The 19,887-nt window shown below is 50.7% G+C and overlaps 1 protein-coding gene across 34 annotated transcripts in view; it reads right to left on the bottom strand.

The window, feature by feature from the left end:
- TACC2 (transforming acidic coiled-coil containing protein 2) overlaps positions 1–19,887 on the bottom strand; it is a 209,719-nt gene that overhangs the window by 137,503 nt on the left and 52,329 nt on the right. For all 34 annotated transcript variants that reach the window (XM_014830725.3, XM_014830721.3, XM_070481887.1 and 31 more), the window contains 2 exons: positions 8,262–13,628; positions 7,619–7,732 (listed from right to left, as the gene is read on the bottom strand). In XM_014830725.3, the coding sequence (XP_014686211.3) occupies positions 7,619–7,732; positions 8,262–13,628 (5,481 nt within the window). The remainder of the gene's footprint in view (positions 1–7,618; positions 7,733–8,261; positions 13,629–19,887) is intronic.

A 19,887-nucleotide genomic window follows, 5' to 3' on the forward strand; every position in this document is an offset into this window, starting at 1 on the left:
AATCAGTAACAGACCTGTTCCAGTGCTTTCCCTGGAAACAGAAACACTTTCGCAGTCTGCGTCTGAACCAACAAGCTGCTAAAATATTTAACGCCGGATGACTCAACAGGCCCTGAGAAGAAAGGGGAGGCCGAGCCGCGGTTAGCTGGGCCTGCCGACACCACGCACCCCACGGTGAGTCTCCTTCCCACCTGCCAGCTTCTCAGGACAAGAATGGGGCAGAGATGGCACATGGAAAACCCATCTCGGCGGTGGACCCCTTTCATCTTTTCCCCTGGCCCAGAGAGGCGCCCTTGCAGATGTGGCCACTGGGGACGAGTGCGCAAGGAGGGTTCTCGATTAAGTGTGGCTGGTGGAGCCAGCTGACTGGGTTACCTGGGGCCTCCCTACCAGGCCTGGGCATGAGGTCACACCAGCTGAGCCAAGGCCTCCAGCTGGCCCCATGGGGAACCTCGTTCACTTGGGTACTGGGTACCAGAGAGTCACCTCCTGCTGGTCTGCGTTGCCAGGCAGTTGTGCTGTGAATATGCCCCAGTCTCCACTCTGGGGGCACCACCACCTGGCGTTCCCACTTGCACAGCCAAGGGGCAAAAGGAGGGGTCCAGCTCTCCCTGAGCACCGCCAGGGCCCAGCCCTTGCAGGGCATCACAGACAGAACCTTGTGGAATCCACGCGGGCTCTGATGGCGATGATTAATCCCTTATGTGTAAGCAAAGAAACTGTCTTTGATGCGGGCTGTCCCATGCAGAAGCCACTAGCCCCATGTGGCTATTTCAATTTCAATTTTGATTAATCAGAATTAAACAAAATTCACAATTCAGTCCCTCAGTGGCCCTGAAACCTCTTCACCCTGAAACTGACCCGGGATTTTCAAGTGGCCTCATTTCAGGTGCTCAGTAGCCACAGGTGGCTAGTGGCTGTGGCACTGGATAGCAGAGGTAGAGAGCATCCCCATCATTGTAGAAAGTTCCAGTGGACAGCATTGTCTTAGAGACTTGCCTCCCCAAGATTCCACCTGACTAAGAAGTTAATGATCAGGGATCTAGACACGGATCTGATATCTGAAACACTTCCTGAAGAGAAATTCCAGTCCCAGCTCCAACTCTTACTAACTCTCTGACCTTGGACAAACCGAGCCGGCTCTCTGGGCTCCATTTCCTCCTCTGCACAGCCCCCTCTGCAGGTGGAGAGGAGCATGGAAGAGAGCTGCATGGGGAAGTGCTTCAGCCCAGAGGGCGGGATAAGTGAAAGGGGGCTTATGCTATGGACTTAATTTGTGTCAGGCGCTCTAAACAAAGCACCTCACTTAATCGTAGGTATTACATGCCCCCATTTCACAGGTGGGTAAACAGGTCCACAGGGTGATGCTCCCAAGGTCACAGAGCTGGAACTTGAGATCTGTGGACATCGAGGCCTGTGCTTGTCTCACACCAGGGCTCAGAATTCCATGATCGTCTCTCAGAAACCTGGAAGCAGGTTTGGGGTGGCTGGCATTCCTGGCATCCCCTCCTCTGTGGAAGGGTCCTTGGGTAAGCTCAGGCATCACAGAGGAAATACGCCATCAGAGGCCAGAATCCAGTCCTAGCTCTGCTGCCAGTTAGCTCCCTTGTCCCTTCCTTATTCTGAGCCTCTACAAGAATGTCCCCAAGTTTCTTTCCAGCTTTAACCAGCTAGAGTCTAAAATACCCATTTCTCAAACACTGCTGTTGAAACAACCCTGAATCCAGGTCTAATGCAGTGGCTTCTGCGAGTGGCAGTCATGAGAGGTTCCCGGAAGAGAAGCCAGGTCAGTCTGGACACAGTCATTTGGAAAACCACCACCCTGCCCTGAAACTGGCCCTTGGGTCCAGAGGCAGCGTGACAGAGGCCATGGGCAAAGGGGCTCAGAAACCCAGAGGAGATAGACATCAGGGCAGGGCATTCCCGTTGCAGGCACCTGAAAGCGGGGAATCCAGCCCACAGCCTCTGAGGAGGCTGCCAGCCTCATGGGCGCGCCTCACAAACCAGCTTTCCAAAGGGACTCGGCACTTTCCCAAAGGACAGATTCACCTCCAAGAGAATTCATTTTAATTACAGAACACAAAGACTTCAGAACATAAAGGCCACATTTAAAAAGGGCCTTTGACTTCTATGTATGATGGCTTGCAATGATTGAAGCCGTTGATAATAATATAAATCCACAACATTTATAGAGTCTTTCATTCCTGAGCACCTTTGAACCAACCATGTGACAAGCTCTTTGTGAGCCGAACAGGGCTAGTGGAGCCCCCATTCAGCAGACAGAAATCGAGGCACAGAGAGGTCAAATGGCCGGAAACAGACTCTCGCCCAGTTCTCGCATCTCCCTATTTGTGCATGATCTGTTACCATTTCATCTGGGGACCTTGGGCATTTTCTCCTTTGGCTTAATTCTCAGGATGCTTTTGAATAAATCCATTTAAAATTATAATAGCAGTTACCATTTTTCTCAGTTGCTTACTGTATACCAGGCATTATACTAGATGCTTTGGAAACATTCCAATTTTATCCTAACTGCAGCTCTAACAGGGAGGTATTATTTTCCCATTTTATAGATATGGAAACTGAGGGTTGAAAAGTTCAGCAGCTGATCAAAGGCCGCACAGCCAGGAAAACTCCGCTGGGATATGAACGGGTCTGCCTTACTCTACTGCCTCCCATTGGGGAAGAAAATTGCTCCAAGCAAAAGGAGCGTCAGAGTTGTAGCTCTGAAACAGCCCAGTACTTCTCAGAAGGGAGCTGAAGAGAAGAGAAGCGATGTAAGATAAAATCAAGCCCAGAGGATCGCAGGCGGGGAGGGAGTGGAGGGGGGATGTTGTCCTGGCTTTATCTGCTAAGAGACCTTTGCTTGAATGCTTTTTTTCTTTCCCTTAATTTATACAGCTGTCGCCATCCTCTAAGACCTTATCCTTAAACTCAAAAACACGGTGTCACAGCTGGTAATTTTAGAAGGAGGAGGAGAGAGAAGGAGGAGAGAGAGATGGAGTGGAAGTGAGCGTGGGAGGAAGGGTGGGAGCAGCTCCGAGGCCACGTTCAGGTCCAGCCAGGACTTCCTCGGCATGGGGCCAGCTGTCCCTGTCTGTTCTCCCTCCCTAACTCCCTCAACTTTTCAACCCAGCTGCCCTTCATGAGTTAGCCCAGGTCTAGACAAAGACCCTAAGCATCTGGGAATCATTTAATTCTCTCAAAATGCACCAATAATTGAAAATGATACCCTTCTACCCATTTCCCCAAGTGGAAAAGAAAAGACCCCTTTCAATAAATGTTCAGCAAAAACAAGCTTGAGGATGTCCAGGATGGATCCAGAACTACATACATGTCTGATCATCAGTGGTGATAATCAAAATGCCAAATTCTAGACTTGCCATCCACAAGGAAGAGAATTGTATGTGTACAAACTCAAAATCAATTCAAGCACCATCTGTAGAACAATCTAAAAACAAAGCGAGGCTGTCTGTGGGTCCCAAACTCTTCCACAGGAAGGGACGACACAATGCACAGAAATCCACAGCCGAGCTGTCTGCCAGAGCCTGCTTCTCAGAGATGGGGGCTGCACATACCCCTTGGATGTGGGGTGGTGGCTGGAGGTAAGCAAAGCCACAGGACATCCGTGGTACATCCACCAGCAGTGCCAATTTGACTTCAAAAGTTGAGAAATAGGCAGCAAAGATATTTGTGCTCCCTGCATCCACATGTGTATGAGACTAAGTTATCAAACCATCCCGTCTTCAAGATGAAAAAGAGACATGGCTTAGATACTGCATCTGATCTGTCGTATGGGCTCTCTTCAAGTCAGCAGAATCTTCAAAATTCAATACATTCAACAGAAGCGTGTCACATGCTAACCACAAGAGAGTAGAAAATTGGGTTTTGATTTGCTTTGCTCTCCTCGTGGCAACTCAAAACATTATTTCTGTGTTGAAATGCAATCCAATATGGTACACAATGAAAGATACATATGAGGTTTTACAATAAAATACAATCTCAAAAAATTTTAACTTGAAGGAGATCACTGTGGGCTACAGAGTAGGAGGTAAGGAAGAATTCAATCTCTTCGGCCATTTCGATATTTTAGCAGAAAAAGAATTCGGTATTAGAAAAGAAAGATGGCCAGGTTGGAACCTCAACCACATGAAGACGGGTGGTGGCCACTGTTTGCTGCACGGGGACAGCCCATCGCATAGAACTGCGATAGGGAACCCGGCACTGCCGAGTGCCAGAACGTGCTGGCATTGCACTCAAATCATTATCTCAGTGAGCCAGGTACAGCTGGCATCATCCCAGTCTACAGATGGGCACACTGAGGTTATGTATGTAACCAGCCAGGGGCAGAGCTGGGGTGTGAGTCTGGAAGCCCTGCTCTGGCCTTCATTACCATCCAGCTCCTGGTAGCTTCTGTTGATGTGTGGCCACCCAACGTCCCCAGACTGCTGCTGAATTTCACCTTTATGTGCAACACCTGCAGCTCCCAGGATGCACACACCCGCCCTGGCCTTGGCTGGACTTTCTGTGAGACCCGCCCAGCTCCACGGCACGGCCCGCTCGTGATGACAGGTTCACCAGAGGTACTGAGTCTCCTCCTCAAGGCAAAGGAGCATTCCCAGCATTGATGTCAAACCTGTAGGAATGAAGTTGCTGGACAGAGAGACGGGGGACTTTGGGGTCCCCATGGGAAGGCGCGGCCTTCTGGATCATTGTCAATAACTGTTACAGCTCTATGAGGGCTGGGGTGTCCAATATGGCAGCCACTTGCCCTGTGTGGCTGTTGAGTGCTTGGAATATGGCTAGTCCAAACTGAGATGTGCTGTGAGTATGAAATACACACCAGATTTCAAAGACCTACTGTGAAAACAAGAATGTAGGCTATCACCTTAATAATTTTATATTGATTGTTGAAATCAATCATGTCTGTTTAAATATTTACAGAGCTGTTTCTTCCCCCTGCCATCAAAACTCTTTGCAAACATAAATCTTGGAGACTGAAGTTGTATGACTTATCACAGTTGACTGATATGATGTTGAAATGATAATATTTATGATATACTGGATAAATAAAATATTTTAGTAAAATTAATTTTACCTGTTTCTGTTTGGTTATTTTTTTTTTAAAGATTTTATTTTTTCCTTTTTCTCCCAAAGCCCCCCGGTACATAGTTGTATATTTTAGTTGTGGGTCCTTCTAATTGTGGCATGTGGGATGCCACCTCAACATGGCCTGATGAGCGGTGCCATGTCTGCGCCCAGGATTCAAACCGGTGAAATCCTGGGCAGCCAAAGTGGAGCGCGTGAACTTAACCACTCGACCACAGGGCCGGCCCCATGTTTCCGTTTTTTTAATGTGGCTACTAGAAAATTCAAGATTGCATTTGTGGCTCACATCATATTTCTATTGGACACAGCTGGTCTATACCTTCCAGAGACCCTTGACTGTCTACTAAGCATAAGCCGGAAGCTGCTGTGGCCTATTTGCTCAGACGTTTCTGCCTCTGTAATTCTCCTCAAAGGAAGGAAGCCAGAGGTCACCCCACCTCATGCTGGAGGGGAGAGTCCAATCAGAATTCTTCCCAGAAACCTTCAACCAGTGGGAGGGTAGGAGACCTTTTTCCCAAGAGCCCACAGCACAGGAAAGGCCAGCTCTGTTCACCTTCATTTCCTTCAAGGACCAGGACAAAGTAGGTTATGGAGCCAAACGATCTAAACGGATATAGACCTCAAGCCACAAATGCAAGCCGTGGATGCAAAAGCCACAAATGTGATTTAAAAACTTTTGGTAGCCACATTAAAAGCAGCAAAAAGAAACAAGGAAAATTAATTTTAATAATATATTCTAACTCAATACATCCAAAATATCATTTTAATAAATAATCAATATAACAATTATTAACGATGTATTTTCTATTCTTTTTTCATACTAAGTCTTCAGCATCTGGTGTGTATTTTACACTTACAGCACATCTCCACTCACGTGACGAGTGGCAGCCAATGTAGATGGCACAGACCCAGAGAATCTAACAGCCTACCGCCCGACGGACCCTCAAACGGAGCAGAGTGAGCCACGAGTGAAACACTCGTGGGAGCCTAGATGTCCTCTGCTTGCTCAGCTGTGGTCAGTTACACAACTTCGGCCACTATGATTTATGTTTGCAAATTTTTGGTGGCTCTGTAAATATTTAAATAGAAAAAACCGACAGATGAAAATACACTAAAATAATAAGTAACAATAATCATGAGCAAATTTTTCTTTTTTATACTTTTCTATACCTAACAAATTTTCTAATACTAATTTAGAAATTGCCATTTTAAAATTTAAAGTGATTAAGACAATGAGCCATGAAGGACTTACTGAACTGTCCAATGTCTGTCCCTGAGTTCTCCACGAAGGTGATACAACGTCCGGGGACAGTGAAGAAGGAGCTAATGCATCATTTGCGGGGAGGGGCAGGATGTTCCTAGGTAGATATTTTTCCTACACTTTAAGTGGGAATGTAAAAAATATACACCAGCAAGGGCAGCAGGGGATCGAGTGCTAAGTCAGCAGCAGAGACAAATGTCCAGCACAGATTAAACTCGCATCTGTCTCAGCGCCATGCGCCTGCATCTCGCTGGCCCGGAGTTGTGAGACCCGCCCTCATTGGGCAGGAGCGGCAGCTGGGTATCGGTGGAAGCACTCAGACTCGAAAAACAGGTGAGCAGGCATTCTTTTGGCACGTGCAAATTATGAATCAGATCATTTGTAAAATGCCTGCAGCTGTTTGGTAGGATACACTGGCCAGCCACGGGTACTAATTCAAAGTCCAACCCCACCTGCTCATGTACACACATATGCACGCACGCACAGAGTGCCGGAACAGCCAAAGGTCTGAGGATGTTGCAAAGCTTGTTCACAGTGTGTCTTTGTCTACAATTCTCTCCTTTTCCCCCAATGGAAGAAACCTCTGAGCAGCAGCTTTTGCACAACCATAGGTGGCATTTCACTTGGGAAGGAACAGGGAAGCACCCTGCAGGTGTGAGGTCTGGGATTCACACTCATGTCTGTCACTCGTCCTCCTCTAATCTCAAGATCTTTATGGAGTGTGGTTGCTGGTGATTAGACATTCCTGCTGCAGAGATTAAATCAGTATTGAACTCATTTGCCTCAAAAGGTAATAAACTAGATTAGTAGTTGTCCAGGGCTTGGGGGGGTGGGAGGTTGGGGCGTGATGTCTAAGGCGTGCGTGCAGGGTTTTTTGGGGGAGCATGACAATGTTCTAAAATTGACTGTGATGGTTGCACAACTCTGTGATATACTAAAAGCCATTGAATAGTACACTTTAAATGAGTGAATTATATGGTATGTGAATTATATCTCAATAAAGCTGGGGTTTTTTTTCTAAGGTAATAAGCTCAGATATGAAAGCAACTCCCTCAGTCCCTTTGACAACCATGCAGCTTATCATCATCTCAGGCACGTCTTTACCCCTGTCAAGAATGGGAAGGCTATTTGCTTCTTCCTTACAGAAGGACTCGTGTATATAAAGTACTCTCCTTGGCAAAACATCCAGCGTGTCTCTGCCAAAGGACGGCATCATGATTCTCCAGAGGCTGACGCCTTTTCACTCACCTTTCTGCTCCTCCCGCACTTCTGGCCTCATCTGAAATGACCTCGCCCATGACGTTTGGAGCATCCTTCTCAGGAACGGAAGGTAAGGTGGATAGGCCAGGCCCGGGGCTCTTTCTGGGATAATGTGAAGAAAGCAGTAGATGGTGAGAAGGGCATTCTCTCCCCTTCCTATTGGAAAAGCCCAATTAAAGCTTTAGGCCACTACTTTGCCAAAATCCCTAGAAAAAAATTAGCTTCAGGCATTCAAGAGCTTTGAGATGCTTTTAGATCCCTTCAGCATCTCTGCGTAAATAAATCCAGATATTCAAAAACAGATGTATCTCAACTCCAGAAAAACATGTGACTGACTGTAACCCATGACCCAAGAGCGTGCTGCCGGCCAGTAAACATTTCACGCTTTTCCAACAGTTCCAGTTAGACGAATTAAAGAACGTGTTAAACCAACAGCTCCCAAACTCCACCCACTGCTCACGTGTTTCAGAATCTCAGCACACCCAGAGATTGTAAGCAGGTGAATTTAAACAATTAGAGATGGAAAACTTAGCTTCATTAAAAACTACCCATCTGTTTGACTTTTAAAAATCAGGGTGGGAATTACTTTTGAAACTGACCCCACATTCCCGTGGGAATTTCTTCTAAGTACCTTTTATCATGGAGCGCTTCTGGAGCCAGGTTTTGCAGCTTCAGGTCCCGAGTTTCGTCAGGTTCTGGAGGTGAGGAGACACGCACTCTCCCATCTGCAGCAGGATCGGGAAGCTCAGGCCCGGGCTGCTCCTCAGCCTGCTGGTGCCCGGCTGGGCTGTCCCCGCACAGGGCGGCTGCAGCCTCCATCCCCAGAGCCCCGTCAGAGCAGCCTGGGTCCCCACGGCTCCCTGGCAGCCCCAAGGCACGAGCTTCACCAGAGAACATTCTGGTAGTACCTGTTTCAGGCAGGTCACCAGACACACGTGCTCCGGTCTCAGCTGTGCTCAAAGTGACGTCACCCTCTGCTTCCCCAGCAGCTCCTGCCACCGAGCTGGGCTCCAGGGGAGTGTCCGCCACTTCTCCAGTGGGTGGCTCAGGGGTGCTCTGGTTGCCCAGGGAATTTTGTGTTTCCAAGATCCAGGCAGCACCAACATGCGTCTTCTCATCTCCCAGTGTACTGGGGGTCCAGGCCTCACTGATGGCCTGGGCCACAGTCGGAGTATCCCCATGGGGAGCAGATGCTCCCAGGGCAGAGGTGGACCCTGGCATGTCATCCGCAGCCCCTGTGTGAGCAAAGCCACCGGCACCATCTCTGGGTTGACTGTCACTGGTGGATGTTTCCTGGTGCTGTTCTCCAGAAGGAATTCTGTTGTCTTGAGCCGAGTCCCCTTCTCCATGGCTCTTGGGAGCCCCCTGCAAGTCAGCAGCCTTCTCCTCAGGGATCTCCTGAGAAGCTACCTGTGAGCAAGGACCCGAAGCTGATTCCTGCCGGCCGCTTCCCTGCTGTGAGTGGGCCTGGCCTCCCTGCCCAGCTTCCCCAGCCCCCTCTGGTTTCTCGCTTTCCTTCTGCACCTGTGGGACACCAGTCATGGCCACCCCCACCCTGGCACCTGGCAGGTTCTGCTCTGCAGCCAGCACCCCCTGCCCTGGCAGCTTTTCTGGAGCTGGACCCTGGGGAACCAGATGGGAAATCTCAGCCTCTACAGCCAACTCTTGCTTCTTCTCCTTTGAGTCCACCTGGAGTCCAGCAGGAGGGGTGGGGAGAGGAGCAACAGCCGTTGCTTGAATCCCATCTGGAAGCTTCTCCGGGCTCAACGGCACAGCGAGGTCCTTGCCCGCCACGCTCCTCCCAGCTCCTGCCTTTCCTCCTGGTGTGCTCTGGGGCCGATCAGCGGTCAGGGTTCCCAGCACAGACTTCTCAAAGATCTTGGTGATGTGCTGCCTGAAGTCAGAGAACCCAGCGATCATGCTGGTCTGCCTGGAGCTTGAGTCTATACCACCTGACACACCCCTCCTCGGATCTTCGGAAGGTTCTACCATCCTCTCCCTGCTGTTCTCTGTCTCCCCTGCTGCATTGCCTGCCATGCCTTCCCCACTGGCAGGGCACGCTGGAATCTCACTGGGCCTGGCACCCGCACCGGGATCACTTGCTGCTTTCTCCTCTCCCGTTGTCTGCTTACCCTTGGCCAGAAGCGGCATCCTCTCCAGGTAGGGCACAGAGTCCACAGGTCCCTCAACGTTTCCAGCTTTGGGACTTCCGCTGCTGGCTTGCACCACAGAGGTTTCCCCACCTGCAGCTCCTGGTTGTGAGAGGGAGGAAAGGGAGCCAGCAGACAGCTTCAGGGAGGCGACATTTTCCAAGGCGAGCAGGGGCTCCCCTGTGGGACAAGGGCTTTCACCAGGAGCCCTGGGGTCTTGAGAGGAAACAGCTTTCACCCCACTGTCTTCTGGCCCTTTCCTAGCAGCACCGTCGATATGCAGGTAAGGAGTGTCAGGAGCAGCTTCTTCTGGTGGCCCAGATGGCAGGAGCCTCTTCGCGTCGAGGATGACCTGGGGTGCAGAAATGTCCACTGTGGCGCTGGGAATCCCACCCAGCTCTCCGGCTGGCAGTAAAGCATCCTGGCAGCTGGCCGAGGGCTGCTCATCTTGGCTGGGCTCACCTAGGGCAGCGGTAGAAGATTCCTTCCCAGAGGAGGGGCACTGCTCAGTCTGAAGGAAGCCACCACTCAGAGCAGCTCCTCCTGGCTCCTCCAGAGCCCGCTGCATCCCCGGATCTCCTTCATTGTCGTTCTTACCAGTCTTAGCAGCCTCACCTTCCACACCCTGCTCCTCAGCTGATGGGAAACTTCCAAGAAGCTTTTGCGCCTTCGCATCTGAGGCGGTGGGATGCTCCATTTCCTTCTGCGGGGCCGGCACTGGTTGCTGCCTGCCTTCCTGGGTTGCATCACATGCTTCTCTCTCTGGGGCATCCTGGGCGGGTGTGACTCTTGGACAGGGGAACACTGGGGCTGGTGGGCAGTGAGCTGCATCCGGGAAAGCTACTGAGTCAGGCGGACAAGGCGGGGTCCCCACTGTGTTCCTACTTGCCTTCTCAGTCTTTCCCAAGCCCTGGAGCAGGGGCCAAGAGTCAGCTGCTTCAGAAATGCCTGCGTCCCTGCGACAAGCTTCTTCATGCTGGCTGCTGGCTTCCAGCATATCAACCAGCTCCTGTTGGGACTCGTTCGGCCCCTGCCCAGCACAGCAACTTTCCTTTCTGCTCAAGCTACCTGCAAGAGAAGAGTCTTTTAAGGTGTCTGCTGCAGGAGACGAGACCCTGGAGAGCAGACTGCCACTGCCTGCTCCCTCTTGCCCATTCTCCCCTAGTGCAGGTATCTCTGGTCCTATTGGTGCTGACAACTCCGACTGCCCTGTCGCCGGACTCTCCGGAACTGGGTCCTTGGGAGCTGAACTTGGAGCATTAGGCATACTGCCTTTGAGGAGCCCACTTTGAAGTTCTGATCTGGAAGCTGGTTCCTTTCCTCCATGAGTGGAGAAACTCACAGCCTCCTGAGGTTCCACAGGCACATGGATTTGGGGAGAGTCTGCACCCGGGCTCTGAAAACCTGGATCACCTGGAGAAGTCTCTTTCCCATTTTCACACGCTTGGGCTTTCTCCCTGAGCACATCAAAGGCAGATGCTTCTGGGTCCAATTGGGATGGCTGCAGACAGTTCTCAGAAGACAGTGAGGGCCCCTCGGATGCAGCTACTTGTGTCCAGCTGTCCCCGGGGCAGGACGGGTTTCCCTCCCTGTCTTGCTCCAGGCTGAGCGTCGTGAGCCCGCAGTCCACTGCGAAGTTCTCCTCGGGGGGATGTGGCCCATCAGCATGGTCTTCCTGTCCAGGTGCATCACGCCCCAGCCCACAAGACTGGTCCAGGGACGTCAACAAGCTCTCTCCATCACAGCTGCCGGGCTTCGGTGTGGCTGGGCGGCTCCTCGTCTTTATTTCAGATGTGCTCACCACTTCCTGGGCTTCGGGGACCACCTCTGCAGCAGGAGTTGACAGGAAATCCGACTTCTCAGATTCTAAAACAGGAACAGAGTCCATTCTTCCCAAACCCCCCACATCCTGAAGCGTGTCAGGACATTTGGTCTGCAATCCTGGCCCCTCCCAGACACCTCCTTCGGGAAGAATGTGTTCACTGGCTCCATCCAGATCAGGGGGCAGGGCAGGATCCTGCTCACCGGGCTTGTGCAGTGAGCCAGATGCATGGACCACACAGGCTTCTCCCATCATCCCACAGGCCACTGAGCTCCAAGCTGCGTCTTCTGATGGAGAGCCAGGCCTGTCCGCATACCCGGGACCGTCCTTTCTGAGTGGCTGTACCGAGTCCGTGCTGGGAGGGACTTTGCTCTCCACATCACTGATTAGCTTTGAAACCTCGTCTTTCTCCATCTCTGGGTTAGGCTTGCAGCCAAAGGCCTGGGGTTGCTCTCCCCACAGGTTCCCAGGATATGCATTGTCACATGGCTCTGGGGCTCCTTCCTGTCCTCTAAGGTCGGCCCCGGGCACGCTGCTTTCCTCCTTAGCCACAGCTGGGCTTTCCGGGGCCCGGGCTTCCTCCTTTGGCTCCAGTGACTTTCTGGCACTTTCATCTGATGCACTGGGAGGGGGAGTGGGCAGCAGCCCTTGTTGGACTTCATGGCCTTGCTCCTCAGTTGAGAGCTCTCCCCTCTCCTCCTGGGACAAAGACACAGGAAGCTCTCTGGGGCTCCCTTCTGCACCCTCTCCCTCACCTCCGAGATCTGACATGCGCTTCTCCTGTCCCCCCAACCCTTCATCTGCCAGCTCTTTGGCTGGATCTGTAAGAACTGGCATCTCAGCCCCGGAACTCATCTCCCTGGTCAACCAGCTGGGTTCCTCCACAGCAACAGAGGCCTGAGCAGCTGGCGGTGAAGTGAGGCTTGAAGCTGGATGCGCTTCCTCCATAGGCACATGGGGGGAAGGCTCGGTGCTCACAACTAACCCCTCTTCAGGTTGGTCGCCTGCTGCTGCACAGACAGCTTTACTGGGCTCGGTTCCTGGCGTCCCTGTCTGCGAGTGACCCTGAGCTTCACCAGCATCCATGTTCTCTTTCCCAGAGCCCCTAGCCCCTGGTGCCAGGGCAGGACTCAGAGAATCCCAGGGCAGCTCTGCATGTGGCAGATGTGCTCCCATTTGTTGCTGGCAGCTTTCCCAGGAAGCAGCACTAGCTTCGGCTTCTTGGGCAGCCCCTGAATCTCTGCTCTGCATGGGCTGGCAGACCCCAAGGAATCCCAGGCCATCCACTGAATCCTGAGGTGCCACCTCCACTTGGCGCTTCTCTCTGTCTGAGACTCTGGGGGCCGGGTCTTTTGGGGTCAGGGTCTCCGGATTTGGGAGGCACTCCTCCAGACCAGCTGAGCTCTCCTTGTCTAACTGTGCTGCAGTAGGGGCTGTGGGGGCCACTTGTACAGAAGCCACCCCCTGCCCTGACTCTGTGTGGGAAAAACCACCTGCAGCCTCTTTCCCTTGGGACTTGAAACCACCAGGCCGGCCATCCTCTCCACATGGCTCTCCCTTCATTGGCTCTGTAGGAGGTGATGGTGAAATTCCTGGCAACTGGTCAATGCACCTGGAGGAAGATACTATATGTCCCTCCTCCTTCAGCTCTTTCTCTCTCCCGGCACTGGGGACAATGGCAACTGCACTGCGCTGAGTAAGGCTGTCCGCCTCAGTGACAAACGCTGCCAGGGTGTCCCCTGGGGTATTTGGGGAAGGTTCCCTCCCAGGATGTTGACCAAGAGGCCAATCTTCGGTTGCCGCTGCTGGGCTTGCCAAGCAAACTTCTGGGGGGCCCTCGGCAAAGGGCATAGCGGCCGAGGGGCGCTCCTGCTCCCTGGGCGTGGGGGGGCTGGGCAGTGGAGAACCTTCTGGGCCCCTGGCGTCCTGTGGGCGCTTCTTCGGCTCAGTCACCTCTGGGGACACAATGCACGGGTCCAGGCTGGCAGCACCCTCAGAAGCAGAGCAGGAGCCTCCATGCCCGACGCTGCCAACAACGAAAACATTAAATGTTTCAACAAGGATGCAAGGACAGAGCCACCTCGCAGGCAGAATCACCCCAGCCTCTCCCTGCTAAAGGCCACAAACACACCGTCCTGTGCAGCTGCCTCCTCTCTGTGAGGAGACCCGCCCTATCCCGCCCCTCCCATAACCATCACGCATGCCCTGTCTCTCTCTCTCGCTCCGAAATGCGGTGCACAGACTCTCAGACATTCAGTTCGGGCTTTTCCATGCAGGTCAGTAGTGAACAGGGAAATATGGAAACATTCATAATAGTCTAAAATGTGGGAAACTCAAAGTGTTTAATCAATGTAAACTGTAATAGAGGGTTTGAACCAGTTCTGTGTGGTTTACAAGGAGCGCCCGAACCCTTCTGGGGATCCTTGGATGTTTGGGGAAAGGCCCAAGTGGGCAAGGCCAGGCTTTGAAATAAAGCGTTATTCCTGATAACAGTTAACTTGATCTTTCACATCCAACAGGTGGTACTGTGAGAGGCATAACCCCAAATCAATTCTGTTGAGCTGTGGGATTTCTGCATATGACCTATATCTAACTCTTGGGAGCTGAATTTCCTCCATACCCATATTTGTCTTAACTTGAACTGACTTAGCTGGACAATGTGTGAAGAAAAACTTTAAAATGTGCAAGAAACCTGGGGCAACATGGCTCAGAATTATAGACATGCTGTAGATAACCAACTATCCGATTATTGTAAAATAGTTTATCACCTGCCATATTTGGACAGTGTTCCTCATTTCTATACAGTTTTAATTAAGCGCATTTTTAAAATTTAAAAATAATAAATGGCCAATACAAAATTTTTAAAATGTAGGAAAAAATATCTCCCACATGCTCGCCACTTGAAGTGCTCTAGTGAATTTCCTTTTTTTTCCTACACAATGTTTTAGCAGGTGCAATTTTTGTTATTTTTACCTAGCTGTGCTTCTGTATACTCTTTATGATCATAAATTGTTTAGTATCAAGAGAAATTGCTTAAGGCAAAGTTAACAGAAGCATGGTTTTTCTAAGGCTTTTCCCATGTTCTTTAAAATTATTACAGGGAGGAAAATTTATGGAATCTTCTTGTAACTGTTACATACACACATTCATGTATTCATAGACCCATGGTGTTTTGGATGTGACCAGAGGAAAGATTCTGCTCTCCATGTTCAGTGCCAGAATTCCAGCTTTCCACGCAAGGCAAGGCACATGCATTCCTCTATGAGGGATGCATGGAGTGGGAAGGTGAAATACATTCCGCTTAAAATTTAGGAATATGTGTTATGGACTGAATTGTGATCCCCTAACATCCATGTGTTGAAGCCCTAACCCCCAATGGGACTGTACTTGGAGATGGGGCCTTTAAGGAGGTAATTAAGGTTAAACAAGGTCATAACAAGAGTGGGGTCCTAATCCAACAGGACCGGTGTCCTTATAAGAAGAGGAAGGGACCCCAGGAGTGCCCTCACACAGAGAGATGGCCACCAGCAGACACAGTGAGGAGGTGCCATCTGCAAGCCAAGAAGGACGGTGCCCCGAGAACCCAACCCTGCTGGCACCCTGACCTCGGGATTCCAGCCACTGGAACTGTGAGAGAATAAATTCCCGTTGTTTAGCCTCCCAGGCTGTGGTGTGCCGTTACAGCAGTGTGAGCAGAGACAGTAGGTATGCAGGCATTTATTGGACTATCCTTTCAGCATTTTTGAGGTGAGGTTTCAACTTTCCCAAACTGAAAAGTTGGGAAAATAATAATGGATGAAACTCAGTGGACATCAGTGCAGGGCGTGGATTGTCTCATTCAACCCTGCTGAGAGCTGTGCAAGATGGCAACTGTCGCTGCCATTTAGCACGTGTAAGAACAGAGAGGTTAAGCCTGGATCTGATGGGCATCCGACTCCATGGGCTGTGATCTTCTCATTCACTCTATGCTGCCTCCAAAATCTTCCAAGGAGGGAGACTGAATGTTTGTGTCCCCAAAACTCATATGTTGAAACCTAACCCCCAAGGGGATGGCATTAGGAGGTGAGGCCTTTGGGAGATGACTAGGTCTTGAGGGTGGAGCCCTCAGGAATGGGATTGGTGTCTTTATAAGACAATCCCCAGAGAGCTCCCTCGCCCCTCTGCCATGTGAGGATGCAGCAAGAAGACGGCCATCCATGAACCAGGCAGCAGGCCCTCACCAGACACCGAATCTGCCGGCACCTTGACGTTGGACTTCCAGCCCCCAGAACTGTGAGAAATAGATGTCTGTTGTGAAGCCGCCTAGTCTATGGGAGTTTTGTTACGAAGGCCTGAATGGACTGAGACAGAGGATGGGTGGCTCTTTCCCTGGCTCCATTCCAGCCTCTTGCCAAGCTCCTCACCTACGAAATGTCTGTGACATCACACCACATCCTTGGAGGAGGTGTGTACACGTCGTCACCAAGCCAGTCATCCTTATGTAGGTTCCTGCACCTATGACAGGCATGCTGTGCCTGAGATACCGAAAAGCTTTAAGAAGGACCCAAGAGACGGTGGCTACTGTCTCAACAGGACTGGCATTTTCAGACCCAAAAGCAGAACTGATGAGGGCAAAGAAGAGAAGACTCAGAGGGTAAGTTATAAGAATCCCTCCACCCCCAAATGGTCGTGAGGACAGATGTGCCCCCCCGAAAGCCCTGGCCCAGCCCTGGCTGACACGTGTGACACCACCTGGGCTGCAGGTAACGTGCCTCGGTCAGGCCTCTGGAGAGCACGAGGCTCAGGAGCGCTCACAAGCCACGAGGCTGTTGGCTCAATGGATTATTCCAGAACCAGCAACTCCACACTCCACATCCGGCCACTTTCCTTTTAACAAACACTTTATATTTAATTGCGTCCCACTTATTTACTAGGGGTCAAATCGTTGAGTAGCTAATGAGATTAACGGTGTGTAATTCAGAAATGAAGCACTCTTGTTTACGTCTGCTTGTTCAAGGAGATCAGAGCACAGCGCCCTGCTCGAGGCTTCATCACGCTGGGAAGGAAGCAAATCTGCTTCCCTGTCCCCCATCCCCAGCCTCCGATATGAGCTGCCAGCTTAGAGGGAGCGTGTGGCTTCCCTTCGGGCTGACCAAAGTCATTATCATCTGGGGACAAGATGATAAATTCACTAGATTTGGGTACCTTGAAAACTCGTGGGTCTTATCAGAGAGCAGCCAGGAACCAACTTCCCACTGAGTGTGGGGCACACAGCTCCCCCAGACGAGAACCCAGCCTTGGTTTATGTAGCAGAAACAGCACCAGCAGTCTCTTTGATTACCCCTCAGAAGCAATTTTCAAAGCCAGATTAAAGTCACTCGCCAGGAGCAGATTTGCCGAGGGGCAGGAATAATTCTAAGAACTGATCTGTGAGGGCTCTGCATTAATTGAAGCTTACATAATGTCCTTTTATGCTTCAAGACTGAGTCAAAATGTGTGGGATGGAGGTTCTGCTCAGAATTTGAGGGCGAGCTCTCGTGGGCTGGGCAGCGGGGTGCTGTCAATGGAAGGCTTTCATCCCAACGGGGAGCTGCCTTTGTGTTGAGGTCGGGAGGGCAACGGACTGCAGCCTCCTGGGTGCAGACCGGACGCCCCCAGTACAACAAAGGGAGAAGTACAGGCGACCTGAGGTGGGGGGGGCGTGATTTGCTGCAACAAAAGTTTAAGCAGAAGATGGAATGCAGAGAAGACCCTCCCCACTATCCTAGCTGGAGACGATCACATCCAGATGGGTTCCTAAATGCATGGCTCTGAACACACACACACACACACACACACACACACACACACACACACACACGAGTAGACTAGGAATGCTTAAGGGCGGAAGAAGGCTGGCTGGGGGAAAAAGAATTAGGGCCCCAGCTCTACCAGGCTTTAAGGATATCAGTAAAACCCTAAAGCAAAATTGTCAAGATGGAGAGTTGCCACGTACTGGGCATTTACTAAGGCCAGGCTATGCTAAGCTCTTTTCAGTTATGATTGCATTTAACCCACACTGTAGCCAGGCAGAGTAGATGGCTCCCATTGCACACATGAAGAAATGTTCCCAGAGAGGTTCAAGACCAGACCCCGGGCGCAGAGCTACCGATGCAAAGCTAACTCAAGTCCTGCCTGCTCCAGGTCTTTCCGCCTCCTGCTACCCGTAGTTACTGGCCTCACCTCTCCTGGACGGGTGCTGCAGCCTCTTCTCCCATCCCTTCATCGTGTTCTCCAGGCTGCAGCCAGAGCAGTGGCTTAGAAATGAAAGCCTGATCCCGTCACCCCCATGGGAAAACAGTGGCTTCACTTTGCCATCGGCTGTGGCTCTAACCTACTTTGTCCCATACAGAGCTCCGCATCCCCGAATCTATTGGAGCCTGGCACCCCGCTGCTCCTCCCCAGCAGATCTCAACCCTGATCTTCACTTCTCAATGAGCCTGCCCTGGCCTCTGGGATCAGCTCTCCTTTCACAGGCCCACCTAGTGATGACACTACAAATCTTCCTCAACTTACGACAGGGTTACATCTCGAAAAATTCATCCTAAGTTGAAAATATCGTACGTCAAAAATGCATTTAATACATCTGACCTACCCAACGTCATAGCTTAGCCAGACCTCCCTTAAATGTGCTCAGAACAATTACATTAGCCTATAGTTGGGCAAAATCATCTAACACAAAGCCTGTTTTACAATAAAGTGTTGAATATCTCATGTAATCTATTGAATACTGTACTGAGAGTGAAAAACAGCACGGTTGTCTGGGTACGGAATGGCTGTAAGGGTACTGGTTGTTTACTCTTGTGATCACATGGCTGCCTGAGAGATGCAGCTCGCCGCCTCCGCCCAGCATCACGAGAGAGAGTGTCATACCACACATCACTAGCCAGGAAAAGATCAAAATTCAAAGTACAGTTTCGGCTGAATGCAGATTGCTTTTGCACCATCGAAAAGCTGAAAAATTGTAAGTCAAACCATTGTAAGTTGGGGACCATCTATAGTCACAATTGCCATCAACATTGATGATCACTTCCCTCACTGGGATATAACGTATGCTGTTTCAATATTTTATGCCCATGCCTGACATATAGCAAACACTGGATATATGAATGTATGGGTGGATGGATGAATGGGTGGTTGGATAGATGGATGGATGAATGCATGGAAGGATGGATAGATGGATGGATGGACGGGTGAATGGATAGATGGATGGGTGATGGATGGATGGATGGTTGAATAAATGGACAGATAGACGAATGGATGGATGGATGGATAGACAGATACAATTGAACCCAAATCAAGGATCCTAAATATGCAGAAATGCTCTCAAATCATGGTGGTTTCAATTGAAGATTAGGAAAGTTCTTTTCTTCTGTACAATTATAGCATTCCAGTAATCTATTAGTCCTAACCTCTCATTTTCAGATGAGGAAACTGAGGCCCAGAAAAGGCAAAGTAGTTTTGTTTAACTGCTCCTGCCAAAGAAACGAGGTGAAGGCAGCACTTCTCAACCACAAGTCCCAATGCAGCCTGGTGGGTCTAATGAGTTAGGGGGATGCACTGCGAGTAATTTGTTAGTGATTATAAAGTATAGAAGTCTGTGAATGATTTGCTATTTTCATAAATTAGTCTAATTCAAAAGATTAGAAGATTTCTTCACATATCACCACTGTTACTCATTGCATTCCAATGCACTTTCTGGAAAAGGAAAACACAGGCTAGAGGGAAAACCAGCGAGTTAAACAGCAGCCCCTGGGAACTACCAGTCCTGACATACCCTTAACAGTTGTGGCAGCTGGGGTGGGGACAAGGGGCGTAGGGACCAGGGGTGCTCCTCAGCTGCCTGCATTCCTGCCTTGGCCCATAAATTAGGGGCTTTGTGACACTTCTGAGCTCTCAGAGAAGTACCACGCTTCTGCCCTATTCCCCACTCCCTTAGGGCGATCCCCCCAGGAGGAAGTGAGGCTTCTCTGATTGGTAAGATGGGGAAAGCAAACCCCATAGGTACAGTCTCCCCACAGGTGGGTTAAAGGGTTCAAGGTCGCTGAGATGAGCCTACCCACAATGCAGCCACTTTTCCCACAGCTACCTGCCAGGTGGCCAGCTCGCTGGGGCCAGCTCTCCCTGCCTTTCATGGCCCCCTGCACTGATACACAGCCTGGCACTGTGTGGGGGAGGTTAGTTCACGGGCAGTGTGAGGAGCCCCATTTTGACTTGTCCACCAGTCCAACCTTGCCTTTGACAAAGCTGGCGCTCTCCTCCCTATC

Source organism: Equus asinus, chromosome 2 (assembly GCF_041296235.1).
Source record: "Equus asinus isolate D_3611 breed Donkey chromosome 2, EquAss-T2T_v2, whole genome shotgun sequence".
Taxonomy (NCBI): domain Eukaryota; kingdom Metazoa; phylum Chordata; class Mammalia; order Perissodactyla; family Equidae; genus Equus; species Equus asinus.